This window comes from Elephas maximus, chromosome 6 (assembly GCF_024166365.1).
Source record: "Elephas maximus indicus isolate mEleMax1 chromosome 6, mEleMax1 primary haplotype, whole genome shotgun sequence".
Taxonomy (NCBI): domain Eukaryota; kingdom Metazoa; phylum Chordata; class Mammalia; order Proboscidea; family Elephantidae; genus Elephas; species Elephas maximus.
Genome location: NC_064824.1, coordinates 101,993,171 through 102,014,378, shown reverse-complemented (window position 1 = coordinate 102,014,378; position 21,208 = coordinate 101,993,171). Strand labels below are relative to the sequence as shown.

At 36.8% G+C, this 21,208-nt stretch overlaps 2 protein-coding genes across 14 annotated transcripts in view; one reads left to right on the top strand and one right to left on the bottom strand.

Moving 5' to 3' along the window:
* The window catches only part of ABI2 (abl interactor 2), a 110,792-nt gene that overhangs the window by 16,336 nt on the left and 73,248 nt on the right, over positions 1–21,208 (bottom strand). For 4 of the 12 annotated variants that reach the window (XM_049887917.1, XM_049887918.1, XM_049887920.1 and 1 more), the window contains 4 exons: positions 18,646–18,743; positions 15,699–15,845; positions 14,873–14,997; positions 8,939–9,097 (listed from right to left, as the gene is read on the bottom strand). In XM_049887917.1, coding sequence (XP_049743874.1) covers positions 8,939–9,097; positions 14,873–14,997; positions 15,699–15,845; positions 18,646–18,743 — 529 coding nt within the window. Of the gene's footprint in view, positions 1–8,938; positions 9,098–13,678; positions 13,862–14,872; positions 14,998–15,698; positions 15,846–18,645; positions 18,744–21,208 lie in introns of all 12 variants that reach the window. The other 8 variants (XM_049887929.1, XM_049887926.1, XM_049887927.1 and 5 more) reach the window with 3 other exon arrangements.
* RAPH1 (Ras association (RalGDS/AF-6) and pleckstrin homology domains 1) overlaps positions 1–21,208 on the top strand; it is a 136,683-nt gene that overhangs the window by 105,863 nt on the left and 9,612 nt on the right. The window contains exons 16-17 of one of the 2 annotated variants that reach the window (XR_007517934.1): positions 827–886; positions 9,947–10,028. Coding sequence is in view for 1 of the 2 variants with exons in the window: in XM_049887915.1 (XP_049743872.1) it covers positions 827–832 (6 nt within the window). In the remaining variant the exon portion in view is untranslated. Of the gene's footprint in view, positions 1–826; positions 960–9,946; positions 10,029–21,208 lie in introns of those variants that run through there. The other variant, XM_049887915.1, reaches the window with a different exon arrangement.

Genomic DNA, 21,208 nt, shown 5'->3' with positions numbered 1-21,208 from the left:
ACACCTCCAGGGTTCCTTTTACTAACGATTTAGCTACGATATAAAGGAGAGCAAGAAGCTGAAGAGGACTCTTAGATCTTCATCCTCTCTAACTACAGAACACAGGGGAAAGGGTGGGCTGATTAGTGGGCAGATTGGAGAGAGATAATAACATGATAAATGAGATATATAAAATGCTTTATGCATAAATATGGAAGACAAATGGAAAATTTTGTTTGAGTTTGTATGAAAAATCAAGAGGTACAAATCAGTGGAGAAATAACAGTTGTTGCTGTCTTGAAGAATATCGAGATTTAAGGGACAGAGGTGGTATAACCCTAGAAGTTGGTACTTATCTTTAAAAGATACCTTTTGGTTAGGTTTCTCCCTAAAGTCATACTTCCTGGCAGTAACTCCTTTACCTGTGTGTCTCTGTGCCAAGGCTTAGCACAACCGCTAAGTTCACAACACCCTGTGTTTCCAATTCTTGGGGTCAAAGAAAGACGCAAGGAATAGAGAACGTAACAGAAACAAACCAAATAAACTGAGAAACGGCAGCAGAGAGCAACCAGCATGAGAACATTAGAAAAGTAGAGATCAGATGCATGTTCATATCAAATAAGATGAAAAACTCACCCTCTTCTGTTAGCACACATCCCAACCTCCCCTGCAACAACCAAGTAGGAAATTTACCACTCCAATCATTCTGTCTCTTCCAAATGAAAAAACTGCCTTTTGGTGTTTGGCTAAAAAAGAATGATTAGGTGCTTAATGTATAGCAGTCTTTTTGTGGGTGGGCTCAGTTTATTATTTTTTTAAAGATGAATATGTTTTCTTTCTTTTCTAGTTCTGACAGTGCAAATCTGAAATAACAGCGGTTTTAAGAAGTCCACCAACAGCAGCCCAGGTAAAAACAATCCCAGCTCTTTCATAAATAGAATCACACAGATTTTTTTCAAAGCTAGTCCAGAGTGTGTTAAAAGATCCAACTCTGTCTGGTATCGAAAAGGTCACCCCCCAATTTTTTTTTTTTTTTGCCCAGGGCAAACCTTTCACATCGTGGTCCAAATTACTCCAGAAACCACAATATTGCTTTTTGAACAATATAAGATTTCATCTGGCCAGGACTCCTGTGAACCAGAATATAACAGCCTACATTAGACTAGATTTATCATCCCTAGAGTTGAGCTGAAACTGAACTATTCTGGAGAATTTAAGCAGAACTTTGATGCAAAGAATTGCATGCAATATTCCATCCCTATTCCTACACATCTCATGGACAGGCAAGAGCAGGAAACAATTTTTCCAACTGTTTTTATTCTACTTAGCTAAGATGATTCCTTATATGACTAGACTCTCCCCCTTTAACGACCAGAGTATCCATACTTCGATTCAGTAATATGTTCACACTTAGCCTTACACAATAATGAAGTTAATGTGAAAACACAGGTTCACCAAGTGACGGGAGTCTGCAGAGACTCTTACGTGGAACAGTGGTAAGAACTATAGCTTATGTGCACACAACGAAATATAAACAGTAAAACGCTCTGTAAGCAAACCAAACTCAGAGGAGGAATTGGTGCTGATGAAACATACAGACTTTCCAATCACGCCCTTCAGTCCTCTGAAGCACCATCTTTGAGGCTTGGTGTTTTAAAACATCCAACTGAAGAGTTTTAGGGGAAAAAAAAAAACTAGCTTTTACATCTTATTTTCACAGCTTTATAAATACTCAGAAAATTAGACAAAATAAACACTGTAAATACCATATCTAAAACCAGTACAGAAATGACCTTTAGAGGCCACAGATATTTGATAGCCCATTCAAGTTTGGTTGCTTATACTTAACATTCCAATGAGGGAATAATTTAAGCGATTTAAGAGTGAAATGTCTTTCTAAACATGGACAGCAGACTAGAACAAGGGGTATTTAAAAGTGACCTTAACTAATCAGTAAGGGGAGCTTTGCTGATGGAAAAAAATATCGTTATCCATTAACCATCAATAGTATCAGAAAAATTAATTCGGTCTTTTTGTTGTTGTTCCTTAAAAAATCACTGTATGATGTTATGCCAAAAAAACAGGGCAGATTAAGACAGTTTAAAGAAATAACTTATGTTTAATAAATCAATGTTAAAGGGTCATCTGAGATTATACTGATACTTTTTAGTTGTTTTCTCTTTCTTGCCCTTTTGTTCTCCTAGAGTAAACTTTCTGTAATGAATACTAAAGATTACCAGAAATAAAGATTTGAAAAGAGCTTCTTAGTACTGCTCCTTATTTAGACTTTGTAAAGCCCCATCACATCTGCATCCTTCTGGATATTTAAGGTAATGCTGTAACTTAACAGTCATTCAGAGAATATGTGATATGGCTTCTCCTCTGCAATGTCATCATCCCAATGTCTTCTTTTCATTGATTCTTTTCGGTTGTTTTTAATACCACCCAGGGGTTAGTAAAGCCTAAAAATTTCCCAATGTAAAACTGTAGAGTCATACAGAAATTTCTCTACCTCATATAATTACACACAGTCATATTTCTGGGAGCCAACATTCCCACTTTATGAATTAGCTGTTTTATTAAAAAGCCTTGTATTAAGAAAAGATGAGCAGTAAAATGTAGGCTATCTTCTACTAAAGGCCTCACTACTTAAACACCATTTTCTCAATTCCTTACCAAACTAGGCTTATATGTATATGTGTATGTATATATACATATATGCAAATGTATGCATATTCTTTACGAACAAGGTGCTTCACATTTATATTTAAAGTAACAACTTAACTCTTGATTAGTCCTATGAGTTTCAATGCACCTCCTTGCTGCTGGTAAAATGAATGAAAAATTGGTATTGCTACTTCATTGGCTGGATTAGATTAAGAAACAATGAGAAACAAATGGATTTCAGTTATGTCCTGGTCAAAGTGTTCCTTTCGATAACCTGTTTCTGAAATAATCTCATTACAAAACAATTATTGTGCTCCTAGGACTTGACACTAGACACTGGGAGTCCATATTTTAATTCCTATGTGAAAGGAATAAAAATCAAAAGCAAATTTTGCCCTTTCAAAATCAAACCAAATGGTACATTAACAAATACGATAACAGGGCTGCCAGGCTTGCATGCACCAGAGCCCTGTTACATTTGCAGTAACATGAATCCAGCCTGTAAGCTCACTTCTTCAGATGCACTCATCCATGGAAAGGCTCCAACTGCAAAAAATATGCTCATAAAACACACCTGAGACCATTTTTTTAAATCAGGGAATTACCTACTTAAGAAAGCACAATAAATTATATTTTAAATATGAAAAAATAGGGACCACTGTGGGACCAGTGAGAGTTGAGACAAGAGATATTTGTAATATTCTAAACCAAGTAAAATGAAGATGCATCTAATAGCCTTAGAATACTGGTTTGCAAAGCACTGAGTCCTGATAAAAGAGCTTTTCAAAACACACAGTGTCATGGTTGAATTGTGTCCCCCAAAAATATCTGTCAACTTAGCTGGGCCATTAGTCCCAATACTGTGTGATTGCCCACCATTTTATGTGATTTTCCTGTATGTTGTAAACTCTATCACTATGATGTAATAAGATGGATTAGCATCAATTATACTGATGAGGCCTACAAGATTAGATAGTGTCTTAAGACAATCTCTTTTGAGATATAAAAGAGAGAAGTGAGCAGAGAGACACAGGGACTTCATACCACCAAGAAAGCAGTACCAGGAGCAGAGTATGTCCTTTGGTCCTGAGGTTCCTGCACTGAGATGCTCCCAGACCAAGGGAAGACTGATGCATCAAAAGGACCTTCCTTCAGAGATGACAAAGACAGAAAGCCTTCCCTGGAGCTGGCGCCCTGAATTTGGACTTCTAACCTACTGGACTGTGAGAGAATAAACTTCTCTTTGTAGAAGCCATCCACTTGTGGTATTTCTGTTATAGCAGCACTAGATGACTAAAACTGAATTTGGTGCCAAGAGTGGGGTGCTGCTCTAACATACCTAAAATGTGGAAGCAGTTTTGAAACTGTGAAAAGGATTGGCAGTAGCAAAGGACCGGCAGCAACAGAGAAGCAACAGCAGCAGAGAACTGGCAGCTGCAGAACCAGGAGACTAGTGCCAGATAGCGCTGGGGCCGACCCATGGAGCAAAAGAGCTGAGTGCCAGTGTGAAGGAGGCTTCCTGGCGGAATAGGGTGCCTCTGGGCACTTATCAGTGGAGCTAGGCTTGCCAACCCATGGAGTAACAGTGCTGAGTACCTTCCAGCCAAAGTTTACTGGCGGAGTGGGGTGCCTACAGGCACTTATGGGTGGAGCTACAGAGCTATGAACACTTGCCCCAGCAGGGCAGATGTGGGCGTGAGGCCTGAGGAGCTGATGGGCCAAGAAACCAGGAAGCAGAAGCTGAAGAGACAAGAAGCTAAACTGCCTCAGTCTCAAAAGCTATGGCCAGGACCTCTGGGGTTTCAAAGGGTGGAGCCATGGCTTCTGGTATTTCTAAGGGTGGAGTCACCACTCAGATGGAGTAGGAGAATGGTGCTCCTAAGGCCTAGGCAGCAGAGTTGCCATTCCAGTGGGCCTGGATGGCAGAGCTAAAGCCAAAGGGCCTCCACTCAGAATCCGGAGAGTATGGCCAATACCTAGAATCTGGAGGGCAGGGCCATTGTGTAAATGGTCTTAGAGCACAGAGGATTATCTGCAAAGCCTTGAGGGCTAATGTAGTGTGTTCTGCTGACTTGCTTAGTGCCTGTTATGCCTTGTTTCCCTCCAATTTTTCCTATTTGGAATGGAAATGTCTAGCTTGTGCTTGTCCCGCCATTGCACCTTTGGAAGCAGATAACCCGCATTCCAGATTTCACAGATGATGAGGAATTTTTGTGTTTTGGACTGGGAGTTGATTTAAGACTTCTGCTATGATTTGATGTGGTGAATATGTCTTACATGTGGCAAGGACATAAATTTTGAGGGGCTAAAGGGTGGAATGTCATGAATTGAACTGTGTCCCCCCAAAATATCTGTCAGCTTAGCTGAGCCATGAGACCCAGCATTGTGTGACTGTCCACCATTTTGCATGATTTTCCTATATGTTATAAATTCTATCACTATGATATAATAAAGACGGATTAGCGGCAATTATATTGATGAGGTTCACAAGATCACGTAGTGTCTTAGGCCAATCTCTTTTGAGATATAGGAGAGAGAAGCTAGCAGAGAGACATGGGGACCTCATTCCACCAAGAAAGCAGTGCCAGGAGCAGAGCATGCCCTTTGGACCTGAGTTTCCTGCGCTGAGATGCTCCCAGACCAAGAGAAGACTGATGCATTCCAAGGGCCTTCCTTCAGAGCCGAAAGAGAGAGAAAGCCTTCCCCTGGAGCCAGTGCCCTGAATTCGGACTTCTAGCCTACTGGACTGTGAGAGAATAAACTTCTCTTTGCTGAAGCCATCCACCGGTAGTATTTGTTATAGCAGCACTATATGACTAAGACACATGGTTTGATATACTTTTTTTTTTTTTTTTAAGCTTACAAAAATCACTCTGATTAACCAACTAACAAAGCTGTGGCCACCTCTTTAAATAGTTATTAAATCTCTGGCAAGAAAGCAGAACTAAATAGAATGAGCACAAGGGAAAAAAAAAAAACAACTAAATTGTCCCAGAGATTACACCAAGGATCTAACAATCCTGATTCACTGCTCTTACTTCTATCAGTGTGAAAAATACTTAAATTTTTTTTTACTTTAACATTACTTTCAAGTACATGAAAATCAAATTATCAAAGAATTACTGAAACATCTATTTATGTGCTTAAAAATCTTTCAAATAAATTCCACCCAGAGAGTTTTCCTAAGTCTATTTTGGTGTGTATGTGTACACAACATGAAATATTATTGTATATACTTTCCATATATCATACATAGTTGGTCCTAAGCTATAAACAGTAAAGCATCACAGAGCTCCATTACAGAACCAGCCCAATTTGGACTGACATCATTCTTTCATGTAAGGATAAGGAATGGCAAAGGAGCATAAAAAATCACCGTCCAGGTTTCCAAGAGGATCAGGAGAGAACCTATCCTGAACAGAACTGTGAAACAAGCAGCATCTAACAAGTTAAAATCTAAGAGTAATAAATGTATTTAGGTACAGAACAGCACCTGTACAAATGTGAGTTTGGGAACATGGTTTAAAAGCAGACTGTACTATGGGACAGTTCTACTCTGTCCTATAGGGTCGCTATGAATGGGAGCTGACTCGACAGCACACAACAACAACAACGTTCTTCATTAGGCCATAGATTCCTTGGAAGAGTGTATTTTGAGCTCTGATTCCCCAGCTGGGCCTGGTATATATGGTATAAAGAAGGGTCTTAGTATATGCTGGCTGACAGAAAGAGTGACTGAACAATTCTCTGCATATATTTACCACTCACCACAAAATGAAAATGCACCCAAAATGAAACTGTCCAAATACCATGGTTTCAACCATGTAAAAATTTCTGTATGCATTGGAACAAAAACTACATATCAAAAAGGTAAAAGGGAAATGTCCGTTATCAGTTGTACACGTAGAACTATGGTTATCTTTTAAAAAATCTTGTATGCTAATATTTATTTTTTTATCCTAATGTTCCAATATTGTAATTATGTGGCTGTTAAATGAAACAGAGGAGGTAGAGCCATCAGGTTCCAAAGTGTCAACACCCTGTCACTTACAGCATCAATGACTGATCAGCAGCATCTGCCTAATATGAGAGCTTCTTTTTTGTTGTTGTTCTTTGGATGGTTTACAGTGCAAATTGGTTTCTCATTAAACAATTAATACACACAAAAAAAGCAGACTATATGAAGAAGACAAGTTTTGTCAAGTAAGTTATAAGTATGGCACACCCAAAAACACTAAGTATGATCAGAGAGATAGCAGTAAAAGAAGTGCATTTTAATTAAGGGAGGTGATACTCACACTATGCTTTGCAATGGTTGGACTACAAATGAAATATAACATTTAATTTATAAGAGAGATCCAGAACAGTGAACAGTGAAGGGATTTGGATAAAGGCACAGGGACTCATTCAATGTTCAACAAATAGTTACTGAGTACACATCCCAGGACATAGCTGTAATACAAGTCCTAGGTTCTCATGTACTTTACAATATAATGGGGGCATCCTTACCCTCAGAAAAGAGAAGACTCAGGAGGGTAAGGAAAAGATCTTTAGAAATCTGAAGGCAAGTAAGGTAGTACAATAAACAGACTACCAAACTTTGAGTCAGAAAACCTAAATTCAAATCCTAACTTGACCATCACCTCAGCCTGTTTCCTCACCCATAACATATAGATGAAAATGATTATTAATCTTATTTTGCGCATGAGTATAAGAATCAAATGAGATGATAAGCAGGACAGCATTCTTTAAACTGTGTTTATGTAGAAGTAGGATCGGATTTCTTCTACAAGTTTATATATAACCATGGTTTCATCAACAGGTAGTAGCCGCAGTAGACAAATCTAGCTCCATACAATTCAGGGCTTACTGAAGATGGACTGGGCTGTCCCTTATCATTGGAGGAGTTCACACACAGGCTTGCTTGCTTCTTGGCAAAATCCAGAAAAACACAGTAAGTTGGCATACCATGTGCACAGCACTTAAACAGAGTCTGATATTTGCAATTACCCTCTCTAGGAAAGAAGCAAAATAATGATTATGTATAGTATGAAATGTATGTCTATGCATGATGCAACAGAATGGATAGCTAATAATTGGGCAAATCTCTCCAAGTCCCCGTTTTCTCATCTACATACAGAGATGATACCTGCATCATAGATTTGATGTGAGAATGGACTAAGGTAGTATAGTTGCCTAGCACAACACATCTTCAAAAATGTCATTTTCCTGTTCTACACCCCACTTCGGTGTGATGTCTGCAGTCTTAAAAGCTAGTAAGTGGCCATCTAAGATACATCAACCCACCTGGTGCAAAGGAGAATGAAGAACATCAAAGACACAAGGAAAATATTAGCCCAAGAGACAGAAACGGCCACATAAACCAGAGACTCCATCAGCCTGAGACCAGAAGAACTAGACGGCGCCTGGATACCACCAATGACCACTGTGACAGGGAACACAACAGAGTCCCTGACGGAGCAGGAGAAAAGTAGAGTGAAAACTCAAATTCTAGTAAAAAGACCAGACTTAATGGTCTGAGACTGGAGGAACTCCAGAAGACATGGCCCCCAGCCAGACTATCTGTTAACCCGGAACTAAAACCATTCCTGAAGCCAACTCTTCAGACAAAGATTAGACTGGACTATAAGACATAAAATGATACTCATGAAGAGTGTGCTTCTTAGCTCAAGTATATATATGAGACTAAATGGGCAGCTCCTCTCCGGAGGCAAGATGAGAAGGCAGAGAGGGACAGGAGCTGGTTGAACGGACACAGAAAATCCGGGGTGGAAAGGAGGAGCGTGGTGGCATATGATAGGGATAGCAACTAGGGTCACATAACAACATGTGTATAAATTTTTGCATGAGAAACTAACTTAAGCTGTAAACCTTTACTTAAAGCACAATAAAAAAAAAAAATGTCATTTTTCATTTCCTTTGACGCCTCTAAACTCCATTTATGTACGCTCAACTTTCATCATTTGCTATTCATAGAGCGAGGATATCTCATTAAAAAGGAAACACTGCTCACCACAGTAATTACTTTAAAAAGCAAAAATTCACTAACACATCAAAAGGATTCTGTTCAGAAAAAAGAAGTTAGACAACTTGACATGGAAGCCACAGATTGATTTAAAAAATAAAGAATTGGAAAATACTAGCAATCTTGTATTTATTCATTCATCCATTCATTCAACAAATAGTATTGACCAACTATCACATGCTAGGCATTTATAATTCAAAGTTTTTTAATTAGATACATTCTACAGAATCTAAAAGAAAATCTAACCTGGATTCTGGCTATAAAAAGGTCCTCCGTTCATCTGATTCTGGAGGCTTGTTTGTGAAGTTATGGAAGGAGGGCGTCTATAGGGCAACGAGCCACCAATTGTTGGGGGAGTATGGCGAGAGGCAGGTCTATTCATGCTGTAGAACTGAACAGGATGACCTGGAAAAAGGACAGAATATAAATCTGTCATTCAAAGAAAATTATCACAGACAATAAAACACTTTAGGTGGAATGCCTGAATCTTAATAAGATTATTAAAAATAGCAATGCTTAGCTAATTTAATTTCTAACTGACAAACGCAAGCTACTTTGTAATGCAAGGCAATAGAGTTATTGTTCAGCTGACATATCAAAGTGCAAAAGCAGGAAAGTAGATGAATAAAATTATGATTAAGTTTGGCAAAGCTACACCTAAAATAGATTATTAATGAGGAATTTATTAAATCAATAATTTGATGGGATTTCAAAATCATCACAGTTAATTAAAATTTACGCCTCTGATTTTCCAAAAAAAACACCCACTAAGTACTCAACAAAGTAACATTTGGGAAAGTAAAAAATTTTTGTCACACAACAGTCTTACTCCAAAATAAGACAGTCATATTCCAAATAATAACAAACTTAAGTAGCAATTTGTTTAAAGGAAAAATATAGCAAAGCAGCAAAAGTCAAGTGACATAATTAACTCCCAATCATCAAAAACACCTTTATTCAATCAAAAATATCAATCTTTAAAGGGCTCGATTATTTTGTTTTAAAATCAGAGCTCTAGAAATTTACAGTTATGGAAAAAGCTAAGAAACTAAAAGCGAATCAAAATATATCTTATTTTAATGTCACCCATGAATCTGTACAAATTTATCATCTATCTTACTATATTTTGCTGAGAGTTCTTCAACAGCCAGTGCCAGCTGGAGACATTCTTTCCTATCCATTCAATCTCCTAATGCAATCTGATACCTAAGTTTTCTTGACCCCACCTCTACTTACAATCACCTTTTGTTACAGACAGACAAACAGAGACACAGAGAGAGTGCACATGCATCCACACTCTACAGTTTGGAGCTCCCAGGCAAGAGCACTCCAGCAGGTAAGAGAGAAGGGAAGGGAGGAAAGGGAGAAGGATGGAGAGGGAAAGAAGAGGAGGGAAGGAAAGAGAAAGGAGAAAACAAAATGAGGAGGAAGGGGAGAGGGGAAGAAAGGAGAAGAGGAAAGAGGGGGAAAGAGAGAAAAAGTGATCAGGAACGAAGAAGGGAAAAAAAGAGACAAGAAAAACACATTTTTGACAATTTTTCATCTCATCCATGATTTTAAATGGGTCTTACATGACTAAAATTGGTCTTCAGGAACTCAATAATTTTATCAAACTTGGCTTCATATAGATTCATATGAAGTATTTTAGAAAAGCACCCAACATTTGCTATGCCATTTAATCTTCTTACATATGACAATATCGAAACCTAAAAATCATTTCTGTTGTATAAAAATCTTGAGTATTCAAGTTTATACATAACTGATTATCAATCAAGACTTCTATATAACCAGGATAAAAATGTAAACAAATAAACTGATAAAACTATTTTTCAAAAGGCACGGTTAGGCCTTTGAACCACCAGATACAAATACATCATTGGCATTTTATTAATTAACATATAACTAGCACAAGCCTAAGATTATCAGGTTTAAAAACACCTGATGATTAACACATTATGAACTCTACAGTCTTAGATCCAGTCTAAAATTGCACGTTATAACACGTTGTTGATTCAAAAACACTATATAAAAGAGACTCTATTCATGCTAGCTATTAATAAGGCCTTTATTTTGCTTTGGATTAAAATTAAAAAAAAAAAAAAAAAAACTACGCTTAATTATCACAGACCTAATGACAAAACCTAAAATTTAAAAAATTCTAGAAGAAAACACAACACAAATCTGTGTGACCTTAAGTAAAGAGTTCTTACATATAATGCCAAAAGCGCAATCCATGAAAGCAAAAACAATTGACGATTTAAACTTAATAAAAATGAAGACCTCTGTGCTTTGAAAGACACCTTAAGTGAAAGAAAAGACAAGCTGCAGAAAATATTTGCAAATCATGTAACTGATAAAGGACTTGTACTCAGAATATAAAAAGAACTCAGTGAAAAGAAGACAACTCTTTTAAGGGGGGCAGAGCGGGAGGGGCAAAACATTCGAACGATATACAGGTGGCAAATAAACACATGAAAAGGTGCTCAACATTATTAGTTATAAGGGAAATGCAAATAAAAACCACTAAACACCTATTAGAATGACTATAGTTAAAAAAAAAAAAAACCCTGACAATAGTGAAATATCATACATTGCTGGTGGGGGTACAAAATTTTACAGCCACTTAAGAAAACAATCTGGCAGTTTCTTATAAACATTCACTTACCATATAACCCCACAACCCTACCTCCTAGATGTCTACCCAAATGAAATAAAACCTTTGTTCACCTAAAAACCTGTAAGTAAGTATTTATGGCCGTGTTATTCACAATCACCTAAAACCGGAAACAATCCCAATGTCCCTCAACTAGGGAAGGGGTAAACACAACTGCGGTACAATCATACAATAAAACTACTCAGCAATAAAAAGGAACAAAATACACCTTCTCCTCACTTATCAACTATCACTTATCCCGTGAGACTATTGCCATTTTGCATTTACAACAATAGTAGAAAATCTACTATCTAACTTGCGCATTAACGACATACATCTGGCAGTAACACACACTGAGGTGCTCGCCTGGGCCATGATTCTCAGTGTTTTGGCAGTTATGTAATAATGTAGTCATTCTCCATTTTGTGATCTGATGTGGTTTACCTCCATTTTGTATAATGCCGATTTTACGTAACAACCTGGTCTTTGGAACCTAACCATGTCAGTAAGTTTGAGGCAAGATGGTGTATTGAAACATGCAACCACATGAATAAATCTCAAATGCATGGTGCCAAAAAAAAGGATCAAAAAGGCTACCTTATTGTATGCTTCCATTTATATCATATTCTTACAAAGGCAAAACTTTAGAGATAAAAATCAGATCAAAGAGTTATCAGGGGCTGAGGGTAGAGGGGAAGGGTTGACTGCAGAAGGGGCACAGAGAAATATTTTGGGATGACAGGCCTGTTCCACATCTTGATTATGGTGGTAGTGACATAACTATATGTTTGTCAAAACTCATAGAACTGTACACAAAGAATACTGTGATTTTTACTGTACATAAATTATACTTAAAAAACAGAAAAAAGCACTTGGTGATTCAAAGACACTGTATAAGAGAGACTATATAAATCTAAATCAATTAGGCATTTACCTTTTTGTTTAAAAAAAAAACTACAGTTAATTATCCATTCATACAACAAATGTTTATTCAGTGCAGACTATGAAGCAGGTATGTTATTATTTAATAACTAAAATGTTGATCTGTCCTTTCTAGGCCTACAGCTAACTACAAGATGCATTCTTTCCTATACTGATGCAGAGGCTGAACAAGATCCCTATATTTAACTAGTTAGTCTGGCCTAAAAGGGTCATATGTAAATCAAAGAACAGCACATGCTTACACTTATGCACTACAGAAAGCGTTTCTTATGCTGAGTGAAATAAGTCAATCAGAAAGGGACAGATATTGTATAATCTCACTAATATGAAGTACACAGAATAGAGAAATGTATACAGATCAGAGTTAATAGTGGTTACCAAGAGCGAGACAGAGGAAGAATGGGGGAAATTATTATTTAGGAAGCACTGAGTTTTTGTTTATGGGGATGGAAAATTTGGCAAAGGACATTGGTGATGGTTGTACAACATGATTAACGTAACCGATCACACTGAACTGTGTATACAGGACAAATGTTAAATTCGCAAACGTGGTGTTATGTATATTTTTACAATTATTAAAAAGTGCTATTTTAGAAGCTATCCCATAAAACACCATCTAAAATCCAATTTAGCTAAAAATGTCTTTAAAAACATGTAAACAGCTAGTTATAGCAGAAGAGCTGAATGTCCTATGAAGTACTTGATCGGTGATCTAAACACTAAGGTGAGATGTGTCCAAACCCAGACATTTTTATGATTGATAAGAACCTACTTGCTAACCAGCTTTACTATTAACTATGCAAACATATTTTGTAGCAATTGTGCCTTTAGCTCCTCCCCTACCAAAACTGATTCTAGGTTGCAATTTTAAAACACTAGAACACCAGTCAACTTAAGTTAACCTGAAATTTTAAAAAAGTTCATTGTCTATGACTTCCCAATGCTGCTATAATAAGCAACAGGTTGTTATAAAACACTTAGAGATTTTCACACTGTTACAGCAAATATATGCTATAAAACATACCTGAGAATTATTACATCCACTTTTCTTTTTGTTAATGACCTAACCAGTAACAAAAAATATTCCTAATGACAACTTCTCAAAACCATACAGAAGATGGCTACAGCTAAGTTCACAAATCTCTACTAAATGGAATTCAAGCAATAAAACTGTGCATTTGTGCTATACTAACAGGAAAATGTATAGAAACTACCCTGCTTTTCACAGGAAATTCTAATATTCAGTCATATGCCATTTTATAATACATATTTTTCAGATTTTTTTAATACAAAGTACAACCAAATATAAAAAATTTTAAATCTGAAAGCCAGAGCTCCAGGTAAGAGAATGATGACTCAGTTCGCCTGCTAAGGAATAAGCCAATACTCACCTGTAGGGGGAGTGGAAGAAACAACAGGGGGAGTTGGAGAAGTGAAGCCATCAGCAAGGGTCTGGGCACCCCCAGCAGCAGCGTCTGGGGCAGTGGAGGAAGGGACAGTAGCAGGAACAAGAGGGGCGGGGGCAGAGGCAGAAGTAGCAGGAAGGGGAGGTGTGCCAGCAGAGCCAGCAGGGGCTGAGGGGAAAGAGGAGTAAGAGGCAGCATTAATGAAGCAGTAACATTAGGCAGGATTAGAAAAGGTACCAGAGTATTCAGTGTTAGATATTCAGTGCTAAGCACTCAACAAAAGAATAGAAGATAATGTTGAAAAAAAGAATGAAGCATACGTTAAAGGATTATTTTGTATGCAGCAAATAACTCAAGATGCTCAGGGAAAAATTCATGAAAACATTCCTTTTACCTGAAAACTGCTACACTGGAAGGAAAGTGTTCCTTTTATATTGTTATTTTAAGCATAATGCTCTGTCAATAGTATACAAAACTAGATAGAACACACTAGAAAATAACAGTATCCCATTTTGATTTATAAATATCTGAAAATAAATACGTATTTCAGACACAAATATCTTACCAGGTTAAAAAAAATTCCCTCTTTTCATCATTTTTTAAAAAGGTATTATCAACTTGTCATTTCAAGTAAATTTAAGCATGTAATATTCTATCCTTCTATCTTTTGTCACGCTTTTAAAACTAAATTTTAATTTTGTGTGTCCTTAGATCAAATAAGCACATTTTTCTACTTCAGAGCAAAGAGGGTACCATGTCAGAGACTATAAAGTTTCAACAGTCCACTAAATGTAACAGTTAACACCACCTTTGTATTTGTCTAATCCTTGTGTACCAAGATGACTCTCAAACTAAGTACACACTGTGTCCAAAGACATGCGCTGTCATAATACCAGCAGAAATTAAACATGGTACTCATACCACAGTGGGACCTGGAACCTCAAGCACCAACTGAGCCACTGCACCAAAGGCATAAAACCAACTAACAGAGAAATGCAGAGAGCAAAAACTTACAAATCACTTGGTTAAAGATAACACATGTATAAAGACTTCCCAACATTTATGGAGGCCTAGAAGGAAAAAAATCCTGATTATGAAGAAAGCCCACTGTAATTAAATTGCAAACTGAATTCAAATTTAGAAAGGACAAGCAAAGATGAAGCACCATTAATGTTTTACCTGGAAAGACACTGGGAGGAGATGGGGTAGGAACAGCAATAGGAACCCCCACACTCCCACTTCCGCTGTTCTCCCGACTGCTGCTCCGACTACTTGGGTGGCTTCCTCCACTACTCCCGCTGCTGCTAAAGAAATAAGAGCCACCAAACATGAATATTTATAGATCGGAAGATATCACGAGTATTTCCAAAATTTTCTGAAATGAGCACAGCTACAAAAAGATAATGCAAAAGCCCTTCACTTCAAATAAGAATTTCTTAATAAAGTTGGTTTTGACCATCTTTTAATATACACATATTAAAGAAATGAGGAAAAATGAAAAATTTCCCCATAAATATAAGTGACAAATGTTGGGGCTCAACACACAATAAATATTACCTTCTTATACTCCAGTTTAATGCCTCTCTGAAGATACTTCTTTATAATGAAAAAATAATTTTCCTAAACAGATTAATTTTAATCTGTAATATCTTGATATATTATTTCATATTAATATTTTATTGTGTATAGTTTTTCATCTGTAAAGTTCCACCAAAAAACAACTTGAAATTTCCCACATCTTGTCCATAATTTTCTTTCAGGTGAACTAAACTATAAACCTTGTAGAGAAGTTTGCAGTTTAATATGTCTGTCCTTTTTCAACTTCTTGACTGCTCAAAGTTGCATCGGAACATGAGGAGAGAGAGGTGGAAATCAGATGAGGTTTAGGGGAGTAGAGTGAGAAAAAGAACTTAGTGCTTGGAAAATGAAAGAGATTTAACTGAAGTTATTTGAGCAGATTATGGTACTATGACCATCACAGTTTGCACTGAGGTAGAGAAAATACCTGTAAGTTCGATTTCTTTGATTCACAGAAGCTGTCCTCACAGGGCTCTGCTGCGAGGGAGCCATATTACGGGTTGGGCTAGGTACGTAATCATTTGGTACCACTGGAGGACGCACTGGCTCCAGTGTGCGATAGGGGGAGTGCCGCCTACAAAAAGAAGAGCGTATGTATTGTGTGATTAGGCAAATTTCGGCACAATAAATTCAAAGAGTTGCCAGTAGTGAAATACAATTTGTAATCAAAGATAGAAAAATGTGTTTTAACATAACCCAGCTACCAATTTTCAGCCTTTCCTAAAGCATTACTTCTCCACCATTATGGTTTTAAGGAGCATTGTTATTTTTTAGTCTCCAACCTCATTTCCCCATGCTAATGCAATTTTGTTCGTTCCTTCTCAGAGAACACACCACTTAATGTTTCCCAGGGCCTGCTTTTTTCTTAGAAGTTCAAATTATTTTAGTACCATGTCAAAGTCTCCCAACTGCACTGCATAAATACATCAATTATCCTCCTCATGCCTCTCCCCTAACCAAAGATATTCAAAGCCAGGCTAAACAAATCCAGAATTTGGCTCTACAACTCCCACAGTGATGATCAATATCAGCTGTAACAGCTCATTGCTCTTTCTATATAATACATAGAAATTACACTATACCTGAACACAGAAATACACAATTCAACCTTATCTCCTTCCATTCCACAACCTTACTTTCTCCCTCCAGTTCCATCTTCATTCCTCTTTCCTATTACCCTCCTCATAGTTCAATATTGAAAAGGAAAAAAGATAAAGACCACCCAAGACCTTCTACTTCATTTACTTTGAACTGTAAAGTACAAACCACACTGGATTTTATTAACATATATTTTCCTCTTTTTCTCAAAATTTCCTTTCAAAGGAAGAGGATAAGAGTAAGGAAGGAAATATGATAGGAAATAGGATCCATACTGGAATAATAGTGATTACTAAATTAGTTCTCATCTATCTTAAAGTTTCCAGAATTCTTTGGAACAATGATAAATACTCAACTGACATAAAACTGACAATGAGAAACAATAAAAATCTGGCACCTCAAGGTGTGAAAACGAAAGTTTAGTTTTCCTAAAATGATGTTGCTCATTTGACTTTTGCATTTCTCAGTGATTCGCTTCCCAAAAGACTCCCAGGAGTCCTTTAAAGATTGTTCCCTTGGGCCACTGGAGTGACGGCTCACTCACTTTGGATGAGTTCACTTTCAATGACCCCATCTACTCTACTACCTTCAAAGACTCCTTGCATAAATATATGCATACACACATTAGTAATTAAAAATAAACAGGCCGCACTGCATGTGATATAGGGTCAGAGAAAGAGAAATGTTAAGACTTTGGATTTACAATACTAAAAAGTTTAGGCATCTCTGAAATTATAAATATAACAATAAAATAGGAAACTGATTCATTTCCAAACGTCTCATTTCCAGATAATTTTTCCTAGACAATAAAAATGTTCTGTTTATCCAAGGAAAAACTCGTTGATAACTGAGAACTGTACCGTGAAGGCAATGATAAGAAAACAGTAAACAATTAGGGGGCAGAGAACAAATCACGGTGGCCAGCCAAAGACTATGTGAGAAAGCCAGGCTGTAACCATCAACTGGCTCTGTGGTGCTCAGCAATTCTGGTCTCCAAGGATCCTGCAGACCCTTGCTAATACACATGAAAAAAATACTGGCACATTAGTCAATCCTCAAAATCTGAAAGCAACAGAAAATTTTACTTCACAACAGACTACAGTGGGTTACCTTGCTACAATCTTGATTTAAAACCAAACAAAATCTGTTAGGTAGTATACATGATAAAAATGTACATGTTCCACAGGAAAATAAAACAAATACTTCCTCTTCATCTCTCTACTCCCACTCCGGCACAGTTATACTCTACCATGTCATCTATACATTCTACCCTGAAGTTCAAATCTCACTTGATCCACTAGGTTCTTCTCCAAGAATTTTTTGTCTACCCCAAATAAAACCATTCTATTCCTGTCTGTAATTCACTTTTGTTCTTTTGTCTCCCTCCCTCTTCCAATGTTATCTCTTCCAACATTATCTTCCTTTATATTCCAACTCATCTTTGTCCTGTTCTGATCCACAGTGCTTGAGTAGGTTTTTTTTTGGTGAGGGGGCCAAAGTCAAGATATCAACCATAAAGCCAATGGTTCTCAAAGCATTTTGTCTTCGTCTGATACATTTTTTAAAAATCCAATTTGTGGTACAGTGTCCCTGAAAAGTTGATAGAGGACAACTATTACCCCCTTTTACAGATGAAAAAACTGAAATGCTGAGAGGTTGACTGTGTGAGACCACAGAGTGAGCAACAGAGCTAGATGAGAATTTTAATCATCTGGCTTCTGGGCTGCATTCCACCCACTGGGTCACAAATCTCAATCGTGATAACCACTATAAACTACCATGATGCTATATAAGTTAAAAAGCAAGTTTTTCTATTAATTGACCATTTTTGCCAAAAGTCAAATCAGGAGCCCAAAATTCGGCATCACCAAACTAAATAAAGCTCAATATTCGCATAACAACACAGGTTACACAGAACTTTATAATCTACACAGCCTTCTTCAGAAGAACAGTAAATTTCCATTCAAGTGTAATAAGACTCTAAAAAACTTCTGGAAAAATCAGAATTAAAATTAGAGAGCAATTTATAATAAGCCACAAACTTGGGCCAGAATTTTCCCTCAAATTTAAAATTCACTAGAAAAACAATTTCTAAAACCAAACTCTTTTAAAGTATAAAATGGCTCTCTCAGGAAAATGGAAAGTTACACACAAAAAAGATAATCCTAGAAAGGAAATGTTCTGCCTTCAAATATTCAAAAATAATTGAACTATATGTAGTGTTTAGTTTTCACTACATGAAATGGTTTTCAATTATTACTTAGTTACATACTCACCCAAGTGTCCCTTTCCCTGACATAGGAGGACTGGGGGGCTTCTGAGTTGGAGGTGTTGTACGCGGCAGCCCACCCATCTTCATATTCTGGGTACTCACCTAAAAAATTTTGAGGAAACCTCAACTTAACTTGTATGCAGTAAAACGATGTGGCACTTCTGGGAAACAATGTTATGCTATTTAACAAAGGAGGAGGGAAGGCTTAAATAGGAAAAATATTAGAGGCCATGCATTTCATATGCAATTTCTACTCTACAATTATTCTACAGTTGTACTCAAAGGACTCTTCCTAACATGAGATTTTCCAATGATTATAAACTTGTGTACAAAGACTTTATTTGCCATTAGGCCATCACACCAACAGATCACTGGTTAGACTATTTGATATTACATTCAATTAAAATTCAGTAGAGTAACTATAAAAACTTTAATTTTAATAAGAATTCAATCAGAAACAATAATGCATTTAAGCAATTCCTTATTTTTGAGATAAAAAAACCCAAAAACCCAGTGCCACCGAGTGGATTCCAATAGCTTTTTTCTGAGATATTTTTTGAGATAGATATTTTTGAGATAGCTTTCTTTAAATAGCAACTATAACATATAAAACATGTTTCACAAATCAAAATATGCAACTATGCATACAATCCATTGTAACTAGAGGACATAAAGTTAAATTGTATAATATAGAGAGAAAAATTCTACTTTTTTTAAATTATAAATAAATCTTCTTTAATGTTCTCTTATGAGGAAATCACCTACCTGAAAACTGCTAGAAGCTCAGGCATGTTCCTAAACATCTGAACCAGAAAGTTAGGGCTGAGGTATCCCATCCAACTGTGAGCAGCACAGGGCCTAGTGGCATTGTCCCAGCTCCAGTGGGAGTTGGACCCTCTCAGGCCCAAAATGAAGATTAATTTAGGCATGAAAGAGGTATTACATAGTTCTAAGTCAGAGCTGACCCATGGCTCTACTCACTAGTCTACCCCCAACTGAAAATTCAAGTGTAGAAAAAAACGGGTAATTTGGACAATGGATGCCCCCAAACGAACCTATCAGCATTTAAGAAGGAAAGCCGTAGAAATCTGTATATCTTAAGAAGCTATGATAAATCATTTACAAATGTAGTTGAAATCCAATTTCAAGCTGTATGAGACTACCAATGAAAATGGGTTAGATTTAATGTTCGGTATATAGCATGGCTTCGAACCAGTTCTTCCCGGTTCAGTCGCGGCTGAGGAAGAGAAACTGGAACAGACCCGCATTTTCAAAATTTAGGTGAACTGACACAATAACCAGACGAGAAAAATTACAAGTCGAAGCCCTGCTGGAATCTTAATCTACCTCTGAGAAAACAAGGGCAGCATATGCATTGCACAGCAACCAATCTCTTGCCCGTCAGATTTGGAGCAGAGTCGGAAACAGTGGTACCCCGCTCAAAGACAGTGGCCACCTGTGTTGCTATGAATGTGTATCACTCTCCACAGTCCTGCCAATCATCCAATCTCACTCAACAGGCTCCTGAAAGGGCTCACTGCACCTTTTTCACTCCCATTCCAGGGCTCTGACCTGTAATTTTTTCTGTTCCGGTTATCATTTCAGATCACCCAAATTTTAAAAAATTGGGTCTGTTCCGATTTTATTTCATTGGCCATGACTGAACCAATTTGAAGCCCTAGTATATAGGATCATATTTGAGCCTATTTTGTGCTCAAAAAAAAAAAAAAAAAGATCTCAACTTTTCCAGTAAGAATATCTACAGTATTCAAATTATACTTGAAAATAAAACTGCAAGACATTAAACCATTGAAATTAGAATAAATTCATAATTTCAAAATACAAATTTTAAGAAATAAAGTCATAATAGTGTACAAAGTATTGAAGCTATCAGTATAACTCTGGCTTAGGTGGACTTTTAAAGTATCCTAAAATTCTACTTGTTATCTGGATAGGAAAGAAATAATACATCAAGAAACAGCTTCCAAAAGAATAGCCCAGTGAACAAGTTGCGTGTGATGTTGAAACAGTCTTTAATGACAAATGACACCTTTGAAATGTCAGTATTTTTTAAAGTAAAGCATTCATCGGTAATCCTTTTGTTGTTGCTTTTAAACAATGAATACAAAACAAAATGATTAACAAGTAAGAATAAAGATAAACTTATCCTTGCTCTTTCCCTCATCAATAAGCAGAGGGTATACTAATCATATCTTAAAATGAAAATGCCAGATGTTTAAAAAAAAATCCACATTTGGGGAAAATTTTAAGACTCCTATGACAAATAACTATAGCTTTTAAAACTGTAAATTTTAATTTACGATACGAGAAGATTTTTAAAGCAGTAACCACAAGTCCTTTAAGCTCAACCTTAAACAACATGAAACCCAAAGTTACTTTAAGTGATAAGGTAGAAGTAGGTAAACCAAACACTAAACTACATCAATTTGCTCAAAACAGGAAGGAAAAGGAACAGGGATAGAAAAAGAATAAAAGATAATTTTATTCTATACATGGAATAGCTAAAATACATGAAAACAGCTTTCCAACTCTGATTTTAGGTTTTG